The 15,854-nt window shown below is 39.9% G+C and overlaps 1 protein-coding gene across 2 annotated transcripts; it reads right to left on the bottom strand.

Annotated features, from left to right (window-relative positions):
- Window positions 1–4,697: 4,697 nt before the first annotated feature.
- On the bottom strand, window positions 4,698–12,426 carry cbx6a (chromobox homolog 6a). 2 transcript variants are annotated; one of them, XM_044115298.1, is made up of 5 exons: window positions 12,095–12,426; window positions 10,863–10,906; window positions 10,667–10,732; window positions 8,463–8,529; window positions 4,698–7,002 (listed from the first exon to the last, which is right to left on the bottom strand). In XM_044115298.1, exons 1-5 carry the CDS (start codon window positions 12,161–12,163, stop codon window positions 5,794–5,796), a joined length of 1,455 nt encoding a protein of 484 aa, XP_043971233.1. In that variant the 5' UTR covers window positions 12,164–12,426; the 3' UTR covers window positions 4,698–5,793. The 2 variants fall into 2 exon arrangements, with proteins under 2 accessions (XP_043971233.1, XP_043971234.1); XM_044115299.1 differs by lacking the exon at window positions 12,095–12,426 and adding an exon at window positions 11,041–12,011.
- Window positions 12,427–15,854: the final 3,428 nt, after the last annotated feature.

The following is a 15,854-nucleotide window of genomic DNA, read 5'->3' as shown; positions in this document are numbered from 1 at the left end:
AGTCAGTAACTTGATTTGTTTGCAGGTGGATTTATAAAAGGAAGTTAAGAAGCAGAATTAGTATAAAGAACCCAAAGAACCTGCAACATCTCAAGACTGTTTGTGTGAAAGTCTGTACAATGCGTCCGACTAGTTTCTCCATACAGGAGACGTCTTCAAATGCTGATAAACAAGAAAGAGTGCTCAACAGGGTATGGTGTGTTCAATACTTAATATTTGTATAGTATTATGTTTTTACCCATCTCTGCACTTGCGCTCTAATTTGCATTGATTTATGTGTAATTCTTGAGTTGTCACCAGCAGATTTTAACTTCTTCTCAATAGCGATTTTACAAAAAATATCTATGAAGAAAAATACTGAAACGCTGAGTACTTATTTTACCCGGTTTTCCATCACATATACAGTCTGCAGTGCAATAGTTTGGATTAAAGCCATTGTGCTCCTATGGCCTAGTTAAAGTCCAGACCTATAACCAACTGAGACTGATATAACATAAGTTCTAAAACTGACCAAGCTTGTTCCCTTTTTACAAAGAATGGGCAAAATTAGTCAATAAACAAAATAAAATAATCAGTGTTATAGCTGAAGTTTCACTAAAAGCAACAAATCATCACTTCAGGAGGCCGTATATAAAATGTAACCCAAAATTATAAGAAATTATAAAATAAATAAATAAAACATACCTGGAGTGTTGCTGTGATTATTTCAGACTTTGTTTGAGAAATTTAATCTCCCGTGGCAACCATTCAGATGTGCAAAACGCCCGGGTGGACCTAGCTCCGCCCCTCAGGACGGAGACCTTCTGAAGGCGGAGTTTTAGAAAGAGAGTTTTTAAAGAGACAAAGGCACAATTTCAAGGTGTTACATAATGAAGTCAATTTTTTAAAGTCACATTTGATATACACAGAATTTTTATAACAGCTGAAGGTAGCAGTTACTTGATTGTTCTGTAAAATGACACTTATGTGGCTGTAAAACACATAAAACCACCCCTTTAAGGCAAAACAAAAAAGTAAGTAAAAAAAAGAAAACCGCTAATCAGGTTCACTGGTACTGCCACATTAATAGTAAAGTTGTGTGTTTATGAGTAAATTCTTATGATCTATTTGCAGTTCAGTGCAGCTATATCTCCATTAGCCAGCAGAGCTGTCAACTGGTGGAAAAACAACAACGACACTCCTAAAGAAACCTTGAAAGTATTTTTAGAGCGCTTTTAATCAAAGGCCTTTTACAAGAAACACAAAAACAACACGTAGCAGGTTCACCGAATGCATTATCTGTACAGCAAGAGGTTGCAAAAACATGCTTCACAAACATTTTTTCATGTCATTAACGCCCTCCGCCTTCTTCTCGTCACCATTGGTACAATGTACTCATCATAAAACCACAAAAAAAAACCTGCAGTCTCAACACATGAAAAACAAAATACGATCATTAACAATGGCTCATTCAAACAAATAGCCTTACATTAAAATAATTATGCATATTTCAGACACGTATTAAAATACAGTACAAATCTGAAAAAAAAAAAAGCTTAAAAAACAACAATCCGTAACTGAGTATTTTCAATTCATACATTAAAACGAGGATCCTTCAGTTTGTCCTTTACATGCTGATCCAGCACTTGGAAATTACAACATGAATTTACAAAACATTTCAAAGGGGGGAAAAACAAAAAACAATATAGAGTCCTATTTGATTACATAACAGGCCACTAAGTTGAGTTGTGCTACACCGTTTGAGAAGAAAAGCAACGCTTTCCAATCTAATGTCTTAAACATCTACCAACTGCTAGTGTCACCACCACCTAAAAAGAGAAAAAATACAGACCATGAGGAATATTTTTGAAAATCATCCCTCCATGCGGAGAGAAAAGCTGTTTTTTGTTTTGTTTTTTTAGTTCACAGCATGTTTGGAGTTAAATAAAACATTAAAGGAGACAGACATCTTCATTCATGGTTAAGGTAGTTAACTTATTTCTTCTCGTATAACAGAATAAATCCAACAGCGGTGTACTGACGTAGCATTGACGACAAGAGCCATCTGGTACAAAACAAACATACGGATACATCCTCTACATCTGTGCCTTCAAAAGAATTATAAAAAAATAACATCAGAAACAGTGTGAACTTATTACAGTAATAAGATCCTTACAGTCACCGAGCTGAAGTCGCGACTATCTAACAGCTGTCCAAAGAAGAGCCAAGCAAGAAGAGTGGGAGCACAGATATAAGGCAACGCATGCGGAAAAAGGTATAATACACAGAACCGAGTGGAGGACTGGGACGGTCTGGGAAGAGCAGGAAGCACCAGAGAAGAAGAATCTGAGCGTCCAAAAATATGATCACTATCAGAGGTTCTTTTGCTTTAAAGAACGAGAAGAAGAGATCTAGAAACATTTTGAAACATGTGGGCGGAAAACTGTTCATCAAAATAAAAAATATTTTGGATCATTTCGGACAAAAGTGGCAACACAAAGAAGTAAAATGAATGAGTTTGAGTGAAATGAATGTTTGACACTCAAACTCTAAATGAATATTTAAATTTAAATAGCGAGCTACACTTTCTCCTTCATTCAGACAATTACTGATGGTAGATAACTATAGAGATGGACGATATATCAGCAAGAGCATCGGTATCAGCCAATAGTAATAATTTTTCATTATTCCGGTATCGGTCCAATATTAACAACATTTACTTATTTTCTCTTGTTTCTTGAGGGAGAGTAGTTTAGTCATGCAGCATTTGTCTGGTCATGTGAGAGTATATATATATAGATATATATATATATATATCTATATATATATATATATATATATATATTTATGATACCATTATATTTTGTTCATCGGCCACAACAGCAATGCTAATATGGACATCGATATCGGCTCAAATTTTCATATTGATACATCCTCAGAGAACAGTTGGTCAAAAGTTTGTTGCTAGGAAACAAAAGAGTGAGTGGGTTAGTTGATGACACCAAAATAGCCAAGCAGGCTGTGAAATGTTGAGCGGCTTAAGTCTTTGCTCTGCCTACATCACCCAGAATGCTGTCATTCTGGATCAGTTCAGTGAAATTATGTATGATGTATTATCTATTCATTATGATAACATGTATGTCGTAATATATATTATTTGTAATGGAAACAGCTACTATCATGAAACATGGGAAGACGGATAAAGCTAAATACAGGGCGGTTCTGAAGGAAAAACTAGCTAAAGGCTAGAAAACGAGGACAACAAGCCCAAATGTTCAGCCGAAACTACAACTGGATGGTTCAGGAATGAAAATGCACAAGTTATATGGTACCTAACAGAGAATCCGAGACAAAAACCTACAAAACAATGTGCAGACTCTGGCTGAGCTTGACAGAAATAGATGCCGACTCAGAGGAGGGTGAATACTAAACCCTGCTTCCTTTACCCCCCACATCACATTTATGCCATATTTTGTTTTAGTGTATTCCAAACAACTCAAGTTTGTGGTCTTAAAGGGAGAAAATGTGGAAGAACCAAACGGCTGCCTCTAATGTGTGAAACATCAGGCTGTAAAAGTCACAGAATCAGAAATCAGTTCGTTTAGCTGGTTGCTTCTGGACCTTCGAGACCTTTCTGGGTTGAGAGGCTAAGAGCGAATGAAGCAGCTGAAGAAGGAAGCTGTGAAGGTTTGGGAGAAACTGAAGCAAGTACGAATTTTGGCAAATTCAAAAGTTGGTTTTGCATTTAAATACGTTCCTACTCTGCGTTTGTACGCATGTGTCTAAGACTGAAGAGGGGAAAAAAAGGCCTTGAGAAGCGGATCGACTTCGCTGAACGTATTTCTTGATGCAGTCAAGTGCATTGCATTCACCCCGCTGTACTGACGCAGTCTTCAGAGTCTAAGTGCAAAAAACACATCTCTTCGTTAAAACATCAGCTGGCTGACCCCCCCGTCCGATCACGTCCAGCGGGGTCAAAAGCTTGACCAAACACCCCCTTGTGTTGCCGATGGCGACCAACGTGGGAACGGAGAGTCCACGTTGGTAATGGGCAAACTCCTTTCACTTCCAGCAAGTGTGCTTGATCAGAGCCCGCACAGCAGATGGGTGAGGGACGCGCTGTTAGGACAACTGGCATTTGTGACAAACAGGCAACCCCCACCCAGCATGTGTGTATCAAGTGAAAGAAAACAAATTCTGTTTCTGGCATGTGTGTGGTGCCAGTTGGATGTAATATGGCAATCTAAATGGCAAGAAGGCATACAAGCTGCCTCTTTTTCCTTTCTTTTTTTTTTTTTAAAACAATCTGTTTTCTTGTACTATTTTATGGCTGGGTGTTTAGTTACATTATATCTGAGAGTTTCCCCCAGTGTATTATAAGCCTGGCGGGCCACCAGGCTTTTCTTGCCTCCCACCACCCTGGTAAGCGCTCCTTGTTTATTTTAAAAGGAAGGGTTTTTATTATTAACACACCAATAACATTGACAGCAAAGATGGGTTTATAGTTAAAGGGACAGTATTATGTGTTTCAAGGCTCACGGTGCCATATTATAGCACAATCACGTAACTTTGTTAACTACTTGATATATATATATATATATATATATATATATATATATATATATATATCAACTATATATATATATATATATATATATATATATATATATATATATATATATATATATATATATATATATATATATATATATCAAATATGAAATAAAAAACATTTTAATTTGTAACTTAGCACCTTGAAATTGGGCATCTATCATTTAAAAACTCCTTCAGGAAGTCGTCATAACATTGTTCCTCTATTAACCCTTTAACAACATTTGTAACAGGGTTGCATTAAGACGTAGCTAGCATAATGAGCTCAGCAGGTGTGCAGTTGCACTAGGTGCTCGCTAATTGCTGACTGGCTAGTCTGTAGGAGCTGAGTGAGAGAGGCAGAAGCTCGGAAACTGCAGCTCAAAGGAGTTTCGCCTCAAAGGCAGTGCTAGATTCACCCAGCCCTTTTACACAGCTGAATGGTTGCCATGGAGATTAAAGGATTTTTCATACATGCATGAATGAATTAAGGCAACATCCAGGTATGTTTTTGATGAGGGAATATTATAACATGATGTTAAGCTCAAAAAAGTAGATTTTACATAAAACTGTCTCTTTAAAGCATTGAACTGGGTGCAAAGCCAAGATGGCGGACCAATCATCCTCACACACTCTGGATGTGCACCTCTGTATTTTTGTAATCGGCTAATTTTCCCTCAAAATTGTCTATTCAGAAGCTGTTCTCGCCGAGCAGCTTCGCCTGTACACAATCCCTCTATGAAGGCTGTCTTTTCAGTGAGTACCAGACCAAAATATACGTCAAGTGCAAAAGACTCACCGCTTGCTCGACTCACTCAGCGCAACTCTCTAAAAGCACAACTATAAAGGCTTAGTCTTGCTTTAAGAGGTTTGCTATGAGCGAGCAGAGAGTCTGATGTGAGAGCATATTTGTTCCACTTTTAACAATTTTTAACAAAAAGCAGGGTGGGCTGCTGGTGGACTGCCCTAGAGCACTGACCACCGGGTTCAGCAAGTTCTCTGGGGGAAACCCTGTATTTCATTTAGTATCTAACAAATAATGGCAAACCCTCTGTAGAGCAGGTAGAACAGGGCTGAAGTGGCAACACTGGCATGATATACCTATATATACACACATACATATATATATGTGTATGTATATATATATATATATATATATATATATATATATATATATATAGTTTTCTTTCCCAAATGGCATTACAGTTTGTATTATTGGATCTCTTATGGCTTTGGGACGGAGGAGTCCTCGGACGTTGCGGTGGGAGGAGGTGTGGAGCCGTTTTCAACGCTAGCGGAAGGCGAGGCGGGCCCTGACGCTGGAGAAGGAAACTCTTTTATGGTGACGGTCACGAGGTTGGTGGTTACATCAGTGACCACCACGTCCTTGCAGCTTGGTGCCATTTCCGGGTGCCAGTCGGGGTCTCCCTCGGCGGGGACCCTTTTGGATTCAAGGGGGGGCGAGGATTGTTCCAGAGCCACGGAGGAAACCGTGGAGGGAGCTTTGTGCTGGCAAGGACTTCTGACTCCCTCAGAGGCTTCGGAGCAGTCCATGGCATCTTCGTCTTGATCTTCCAAAGATGGAGACGGAGAGGGGGGTCCTGCGGTTTTGTTTGCTTCTGAACATGAGGCATTTTGGGTTTCTGGCGATTTACTGGATTTTGACTTCTTGGAGGCGTCTGCGGCAGACTGAGGGTGTTTAGCTGTGATGTTGGTGGAGGTGGAGGAAGAAGACGAAGGAGGCAGTGCCTGGCGCTGTGAAGAGCTGCTGTTGCTGTCCCTGGCTGCTGTAGTCGAGCTGGACCTTGTTTGGGAGTGAAAGGACATGGGCCCGCCACACTGCAGCCCGAAAGGCTTCCCGTACATGGGGAAGCCCAGCATCTTTAAAGGAGGCTGGAAAGGTCTGTAGGGGGCCTCTCCCTTCCTGCCGATGATGCGATTACGAGACGGGATGTTTTGGCGACCCGTCTGCACGTTCCTGGATCCCGCCGCGCCGCCGCCACCCCTGCCCGGCTTGTCGATCACCTTCAGGTTGAGGATTATCCGCCCTCTCTTGACTTCTCGGGGTTTGACCCGGCGGTTCAGGATGCGGACGGTCTCGGAGAAAGGGGAGACGTGCATGCGGGACTGGAAGCCACTCGAACTGGAAAAGGCGGGCCCCGTGGGGTCTGTGCGAGGCAGGGGGCGCCTGGACATCCGGTGGCAACGGTGAATGTCTTTCTTCAACTTGTGGGTGGCCGCGAGAGAGTTGAGTTTGGGGGAAGGTGCTGGCGCTGACGAGGAGGAGGAGAACGGTAAAGCATTAGGAGCAGCAGAGGAGGAGGAAGAGGAGGAGGAGGAAGATGCTCGACTGGAAGTGGTTGAGGAGGACCGAGGCGTGTTCTGCCGGCTGCTGGAGGCGCGACTGGTGGGCTCTGCTTTCTGACCGCGACCCTGAGGAAGATGATGAAGTTAGAAAGCTTATCAAATTAAAAGAACTATTTAGCTTTTTAGCTACATAAAATGGGCTGCAATTTTTTTAGTTAGTACATGTGGCGATATTAAGCTATGTAGAAATATTCTATATTAACAAATATCATGTAGGAAATTCATTAGAATCAAAAGATTTCAGTAAATAGTGGACGACCAGGGATTTATGACCACAACTGCCTGCGAAAAGCTGAAATCCAAAAATACTTGAGACTCCCCCAAAAAATATATAACTGCATATTTTAATAGTTCAAACACCAAATATATCATAGTATGTATTAACAAGCACAGTGGAAACTGTTTAAGTACCATCTATGGTTTTCCGTTCTTGGAGCTACAGCCAATCAATGGCAAGGAAAATGAATGGAGCTCCTGGATTGGCTGCTTTGCAAACACCAGCCAATAGCGTGACAAGTAGCACCGTGTCTAAATATTTCAGTTTTCCCAGCTGCATTTTATTTGTGGTTGTGAATGTGTGGAAACAGAACTGCTGCGAAAACAATTTTCATCCAATTCAAAATAAAAGCATGAAAATAAACACCTAAATACGTGAAGAAAGGACAGACTTTAACATGCATTCAGCTGAAAGTTTACAAAAAAGCCAATTAAATTAGTGCTTTAAAATTCATCTGGAGAAAATCAATTCAGGGTAAGCTAAATGTGCTAACATTTTTAAAGCTAGCCAAAATGCGAAAGGGCTAAATAAGAATCTAGCACCTCTATTAGCAGAAGAGGAGCTAAACACTGTTTGTATCTCATTAAGCACAGTTCTGTAACACATTTATTGGTCAAAATTATTGTTTTAAGACTTCAGAATATCCACTTTAGATCAAAACACTTTAGAAAAACATCATGATAACAATTATTGATTACAAAAAATACCAAATATCTATGGATTGTTTAGAGAAAAAAATATCTGAATATGCTTTGACTGAGCTGAAAGTTGTGAGGAGAAAAGATGCAGTAAAGTGGGTCAAAGTTCTCGTCTGAGGAAGGCAGGCCTTGCAACCTAAACACAAACATGACACGGGACGTGTGTAATGTCTGGCTTTTGCACCTTTCTGACAGCGCTGTGAATTCTCAGGCTGATTTCTAAAAAAAAAAAAAAAACAAACGGCTGAGTGAAAAAGAAAGTAGGTCAGCTCAAACGTTTTTCTGCCAGCTCCACCTTGTTTTCATCTCATTTAGTAATGACAGAACACGCACTGATGTGAGAATCGAAAATAGACTTCAAAAGAACTCAATGGCCTGCTTGTAGACGCCGCGCTCCAGTTTCCTGCACAGGGCTGAAAAACAGGCAAGACTTGGGACACTTTATTGTATTTTACAGTTAAGAGAGAGCTTTCTAATCGCCTAGAACGACACAATGGACATTTCTATTCATAAACAGGAGCTGTGTAGAAAACAAAATGTAGATGTCTTACCTTTGCCGCAAAGTTTTTGGGCTTTGGCCCACGTTTTTTGGGCCCGTGCATTTCCCTCTCCCGTTCCCTACAAGAAGAAAAAAAAAAGGGGAAACGTTAATTAGAACTGAACGAGGAGCAGGCAGACAGAGCACCAGAAGTCACATTTTAATTGGGCCTTGTTCTCATCCTCCCTCTCTCTGTTCTCGTGTCCATTTTTGTTTCCAGTTGATGTGTCAGTTTTAGCTCTGACTGCTTGGGTTTCCTGTAAACATCTCTGAGAGCAGCATGGGTCTTTCAAGTGGCTCGGAAGGACACGCAAATAGAAAGTTTCCTCAGATAAACTCTTCAGAAGCAGAGATGAAGAACAGAAAAAGGCGAAACAGAAAAAGGCAAACACCAGTTTGAAGTACATGAATGAAAATTAAAATCCACTTTAATGTCTTTATTGGAAGACGCAGCGGTTTCGTGAGTAACGGTAACGGATTATCTGGCATGTTTCTCACTACGCCCACATGATGTCTACAAGAACAGTCTGGGGATGCATCACCCTGCTCTGCTTCACCAAGTGTTCAAGCGAGAAGGCAAAGACAGGTCTTCTCAGCAAGAATGTACAATCTGACACTTCTGTGTTTACTTGGAACACCTTCTGATAATCAAGGGACTGGGAATATCCCGAAAAGCTCCTTTCATCTTTGGAAACAGAGGATTCAACTCTGGTCTTCCCCCCTGTGTCCAGCTAAATTGAGATCATTAGTCAGAGAAGCAGGAGACTCTTTTTCTTCCGACAGGAAAGCTGGTCGGTGTAGTTGGGATGATGGAAGGAGCTAAAAATATGCCGATCCTGGGAGGAAAAACTACTTAGCAGCTTCAAAACACTTCAGAATGAGGCGGTTAAAGACCTTCTGACAGGAAGATGACCCTAAACATAGAGCCAGAGCTACAACAGACTGCTTGATGCCTCGTTTGTAGTGAGTGGTGCAACACGAGTCATGTGACTGGGTACGCTGCTTTCTCTCTCCATTGCATAATGGAGAAAGAACAACCGACCTGTCCCACACAACACCCGGGCCCCCTTCATTTGTAAGTCAGTAGCAAAGGTAGAGTTAAGGTGGAGCTACTGCCATCACACAACAACTCAAAGCGGATGTCCACCACATATACTGCAAAAGTAAATTTGTAGAAATCGTGGTGTGTAGAAGTTACTGATTGCAATACTTTGTTTTGGTATGTAACAGAAAATCACACTGAAACATGAGGTCTGTGGCGACAGCAAGGCAAAACCTGGAAAGGTCTATTTTTGTGGGGGGACCTTATCCATCTTTCATATCCTTGAGATGACAAGAGTGCAATTGTCTGTGCTTCCATTCGTTGGCACGGCAACGTCACAGCTCCAATAATGTTCTCATAATAAGTTGATGAACAGGAGAACGCTGTTCGTTCTGACAAACATAACTAACTCTGCAGACTCTCATCACACCACAGTGATTAAACTGCAGTGGCTTCAGTCAGCTGGAGACAACCAAAGCTCTGCAGAAACAGAGGTCATCACCGAGGTCGTTCCTACCCACGGCTATAACAGAGAGTCTCTGTGAAAAGCATGACATACTCATCTTTTTTTGTTTTAATGCATTTATTGACCTTTACACAGACTTGCTATTCTGTGAAAATCAAAAGTGCCGTTACTTTGTTATTGTTCCTTTCACTTTACTTCTCTTTGGGAAACAAATATGAGGGACATGGACACTGGATACAAGACTTAAAAACATAGAAGTTTATGCAATGCATGGATTTTATTCTATATAAAAGCGATGCCTGGAGAATATACAAAAAAACAATCAACAGCCTTATTAATATGTAATATCATAGCTTTTGTTTTATCTTTACTGTGTTGAATTCCCCTTGTTCATCTGATAAAAAAACAATATCTGACCATGTTGTTTACATAAGTTGCTTAAAATCACATTTATGCTACAGCGAATAATGCATCCACTAATACGAGTAGAGCATCCTTTTGTTTAATTTTTTAATAAGTTTTCATTACATCTACATCTCTCTTATACATGAAAGGACACCAGCGTCCACTTTAATCCAAACTTATGCTTTCCCTAATTTTGGAGCTAATTTTATAAATCTTTTCTTATAAATTAACAGAAGAAACCATATATGAAAAGGTGAAAAGACTTATTAAAAAAAGCAGGAAGTGAGGAACTGAATTGACTCACTTTTGCTCAAAACCCAGAATGAGCCTGTCGTCCAGGATGTTCTCCTCTGGCTCCCAGGTGCTGTCCCTACGCAGCAAAGAAATACAAAAAAACATGAGATCACGCAGTCGACTAGAAATGGATTTAGCTCATTAGCAACAGCACGGCAGGATGTGAAAGGATGCCAGATCTGAAGCGCTTGGAAGAAAAGACTCACTTCATTGCCCATCCTTTCCATTTCACCAGATATTCAAGTCTTCCCTGTAACAGAAAATCACACGGATTATTAAAAAGAAAACAGTGACAACATTTTTTAAAACTTTAAACTTGACTTGGGAATCCTCTGCAAAAATATATGTGTCCACATATGTTACTGACTGCAAAAGTTCCTTTACCTGTCATTGTGAGTTTTAAAAGAACAAGAATCTTTGCATTTTTTATTGAATGGCATCTCTCTATTTAGAACATTCAGTCCTGACTCGTTGTAAAATCAGTGATGTTTGTTGCATTGTCATAACAAAATCCAGCTAAAACAAGTCTACTCAATTTATTAAATCATCTTTATATTAAAAAAATACTGCTCTGTCCCACATAACTTTAGCCAAAGTTAACATTAACCCCCACAAAGGGTCTGAAGACCTGCATGTGTCTCCAGATCTGCCGGAGGCAGCAGACCCACTGCTCTTGAAGAAAGCTATGCATTAAACTTAAACTCAAACTCAAACAGTTTGAGTTTAATGCAAACTCAAAGTGTTTTCTTGAGTTTCTAAGTTCTTGTCTGTTTTTAGATTTTTCGTGCCTTGTGTATATTGAATGTACACGAAGTAAAACGCATTTCTCGTCTGAATCTTACAACTGCAGCCCAACTACACCAATCTGAAGTTGGTCCACCATGATCTATATAGCATCTTCCAGAATATACTGGCCACACGAAAACTTCTAGAAGTCCTTCCTTCATCAACCATGCATGATAAAATCCCTTCTAATGACGTTTCGGGATTGAAAGACCAACATTTTAGTACGAGCTGCTTTTAAAGCTCCGTTTGAGACATCCTTTAACGTGACTCTTGAAGCATTAAAGGTTTTAAAACTGCATACTTTGACTCTATAGCTTTAGCCGCAATTAGCTGGTATGAAAAAAAAGAAGAAATCATGCCCTCCTCTCTGCTTAGCACAGCCCACATCGGCGGTGCTCAGATGTGTTGTTCTTTTGCAGCTAGCCGCTTCTTTGTGTCGCTTTTTCTTTTATTACTCTGCCCATTGTCTCAGTATAAAAGCAGCGGCTGGGACGAGCGTTAGCTTTAAGCTAGCCACGGCTATCAAACTATTGGTATCCGTCAACCACAAGGCCTCCATAGCGTTGCATATAAGAAGGCAGACTCGGTCACAGCCTATAGACGGGACCGCGCGCCGTCACTAACATCTGCAGCGACGCGACGCGACGCTCACCTTACGGACGCGGCGTTTCAGTATGGCTTCCGCCGCAAAAATGCGATCTCCCGCCGCAGAGAGCTCCATGCTTGCTCGGCCCGACTAAGCTGCCTGGTGTCGGTTTGTTTCTGTAAAGTCGGTGAGCTCCGCTGTGTCCGCTGTACTATAAGACCAACTGCGAGGGGAACACACACACACACGCACACGCTTTGTCAGTGTGTGTGTGTGGGTGCATGTGTGGAGCAGAAACAGCAGCGGTGCCGCGGCCAACCCAAGTCACATGTCCGGGGGTTATCCTTGGTCGCCACGGCAACTGACCCGCGCGGACTTGGAAGATGCAGAACCGCGAGCGGCTCGGAGCGCTAAAACACGCTGCTGTAACGTCACGCTTTACGTTTAGGGATCAATGCTTTCTCTATTGAAAGAATAATGTTCCCTTCAGAGCGGCTTAATTATAAAGTCTTTCCAGCTGGTTTTTGTTAGAAAAACACCCAACAAATAAATCTTAAATAGCCTTGGCTGGGCGTCAGTTGCAGATTTTAGTCTTTCATGTAAGACTAAACGCATTTCTGACATTCACACCGCGTTTCAACATCATTGTACTATTGTCTTTGTGGGGAAATTTGCGTGGCAGTCTGGTGAAGAATATAAACTACATAAACACTCTACAACAGTTAAAACAGAAAGGAAAAGAAAAAAGGTACAAATATCTTCAAATTATCGGACTAAAGTGACAAAGCAATCGTACCTAATCACATCTTACATTCAACTGAATAACCAGAACCAGTTTTGTTTTTACTGATATGGTCAGACGGGCTGTCTTCTTATGCTTTTCTAATGTTAAATCCAGCAACATTTATTTTTCCATTTCTTCAGCAGGAAAGTTGTGCAGAGTTGATGGGAAGATGATGACGGATAAACTGAGAGCAAATTTGAAAGAAACTAAAAAAAAATTGACATTGAGTCTGGTTTTCACTTTCTGGCAGAACATGGACAATAAACGTAGATGCAGAACAATGTAAGTTTTTTTCTATCTATCTATCTATCTATCTATCTATCTATCTATCTATCTATCTATCTATCTATCTATCTATCTATCTATCTATCTATCTATCTATCTATCTATCTATCTATCTATCTATCTATCTATCTATCTATCTATCTATCTATCTATCTATCTATCTATCTATCTATCTATCTATCTATCGATCTATCGATCTACATTTAGATCGATAGATAGATAGTGATTTCCCACTTTAAATTTCAAGTGAAAATCATGTGTAACTAACTTGGCTCCCATCCAGTCTGACAGACTTTGAGCTGCTTTGCAGGAACTGATAAAAAAAAAAAGTCTGATAAGCCAAAAGACTTGCAGTTACAGTAAAAAGAGATTCAACAGTGTTTAAAATGCTAGCCAATGTTGTTTTTGTCTTTCTTCCTCTTCACAAATCACTCAAAAACAACAATAACAATAAAATCCACTGAAGTTCAACAGGTGTGAGTATTTCTTCTTCAAGGCACTATGAAGTCATACCATGAATTTCCATTCTTTAACATCCAGTCACCCTGTAAAACAGAAAGTCTTACTAAATAAATTTGGTCTACTTTCTAGAGACAAAACTAACTGACAAGTAACTTCTCAGCAAGATAGGAGCTTGTTATAAGTTAATAATTCCTTAATATTGATGAAGAAGAAGTAGGTGAAAGTTGATTAATTTGCAAGTAGAGTAAGACATTTTGACTTATAATGGGGGAAAAATGTCTCGATCCACTGTGCGGTTTGTCCATAAAACATATACACACGCATTAATATTGGTGAGTACAACACTATTTTTCTAATAAACATTTGATTAAAGTAAAAAGTAAAAGTTCAAATAGTATTTAATGAATGTTTTGCAAGGTATTTGATCTATTCCATATTTCTGCTCAAACTATTTAAGGATCTGTCTGAGTAACAAGTAACCAAAGCTGCCATTTTGCTGTTTTCATTGGTGGAAATTCACAGGAAGGTAATTGATACTTGACATTCCTCCTTTTATGCGAGTCTACAAACTTCCGTTGATTGGACTTTGCGTCACAATCGGTGCATTGAGGGCTCATAAAGTTTTTCCCTGAAATGAGTAGCAATTGTTTAGGGCGTTAGCTTCTTTATGCGTTTTTGTTTTTGAAGAAGTAAACCAAGGCTTAGCCATATTGATCATGTAATCTAAAATCTGAATACCATACAAAGATAATGCTTTTAGTCTGAAACTCAGAATATCACTAATCCTTTACTCGTCTTCTACCCTCTGGTGGAGGATATAAGTATTGCAAGTGGCCAGTGACAATTCTTTGTTTTATTCAAGAACTCATTTTGCCGCTGCAGATGATTAATGCATTATTCACAAATGTAACAATTTAGCAATATTATTGGCATAGATGCAAGTCAATGTGACCAGACCCAGGCACGTGCAGACGGGGGGGCAAAGGGGGCTTGAGCCCCTGCCCTTTTTATCCATGATGCCCCTAGTGCCCTTTTTTCCATGTGCCAGGATCCATGTGTGGACAGGAACTCGGCATCAGCTGCTCGCTGTATTCAAAGCATTAACAGTTAGTTGATGATTTTTTTAAATTCCTTTGTAAAATGTAAATGGCAAGTTCCTCAGTGATCTAGTGGATTGGACATCACGGGGCCAGTCATACATCCTCCGTCTGCTTTCATCACACCACCGCTCTTGTAGAGCCTCAGGATAGATGGAGGTGTGGTGCAGGGAAGTTTCTCAATCTCTGCAGTCTCACTTCAGCCTGGGCCCAAGTTTCATTGTACAACTTTCACTTATGACAACCCTATGAATATTCAGAAGGTGTTCTGACAACAGTAAAAAAAAAAAAAAGAGCTGGTTTTGATGGGATTTTCATTGTATTTTACTGGTACAACTGGACAAGGATAAATAATGACACATCTGACCTCATTTATTCATATCAGAAACTATGGGATCCTCCAAGAGCTCTGCTCAGAAAGCTGAGTGAGGACAAGAAGACTGCAAACATCTTCTCTCCTTTCAGCATCTCTTCAGCTCTGGCTATGGTGATGCTGGGAGTCAGAGGAGACACAGCCACTCAGATATCAGTGGTGATCTTTATCCATTAAACAAGTTAATGCTGAATAAAAAATAGTAACCTTTGACCTTCTCTCCTCTGGTCTGTTTAACATCTACAATCTCAGATCAGCTCAGCCCTCCAGTATCGTCAGCAGCAGAAAGAGAAACTTTATACCTGTTGGGGAAAATATAGATTATATTTGCTTTGCATGTCCCCGGATGATGGCAATGATATAGTAGGATCCAATTAGATTCTTGATTAATATGGGTTGTTGCTATGTTGTTGTACTGAGTTTTTGTTCAACGTGCCCCTTTTTTAAATTTGAGCCCCTGCCCCTCCATAGGTCTCTGCACGGCCCTGACCAGACCAATATGGCTTAATTTAGCTCTGACTACTAAAATAAATACATTTTTACAATAAAATCCTGTCAAATTGGACAGATAAATTTAGAATTAATATGTAGTTATCATAATTTGTAGGATTCTATGTAAAGATATGTCTTAAAATCTTAAGTAGTAGTTGTTATATTTCTGTTTTATCAGATGTGTTTCAAGGGTTAGCATATCTGTTTTATTTGTTTGCATATTTAATGCAACGAAATAAATCAGACAAGGATTTACAAAATTAAACATAATTTATTCGGAATGTTACAATTAGGCTTTTTAAAATATAATTAAATGGTTTAACATTGATATGC

The sequence above is a fragment of the Gambusia affinis genome, linkage group LG04 (assembly GCF_019740435.1).
Source record: "Gambusia affinis linkage group LG04, SWU_Gaff_1.0, whole genome shotgun sequence".
NCBI lineage: Eukaryota > Metazoa > Chordata > Actinopteri > Cyprinodontiformes > Poeciliidae > Gambusia > Gambusia affinis.
The sequence above is the reverse complement of the archived record's forward strand: the minus strand, read 5'-3'. Positions and strand labels throughout refer to the sequence as shown.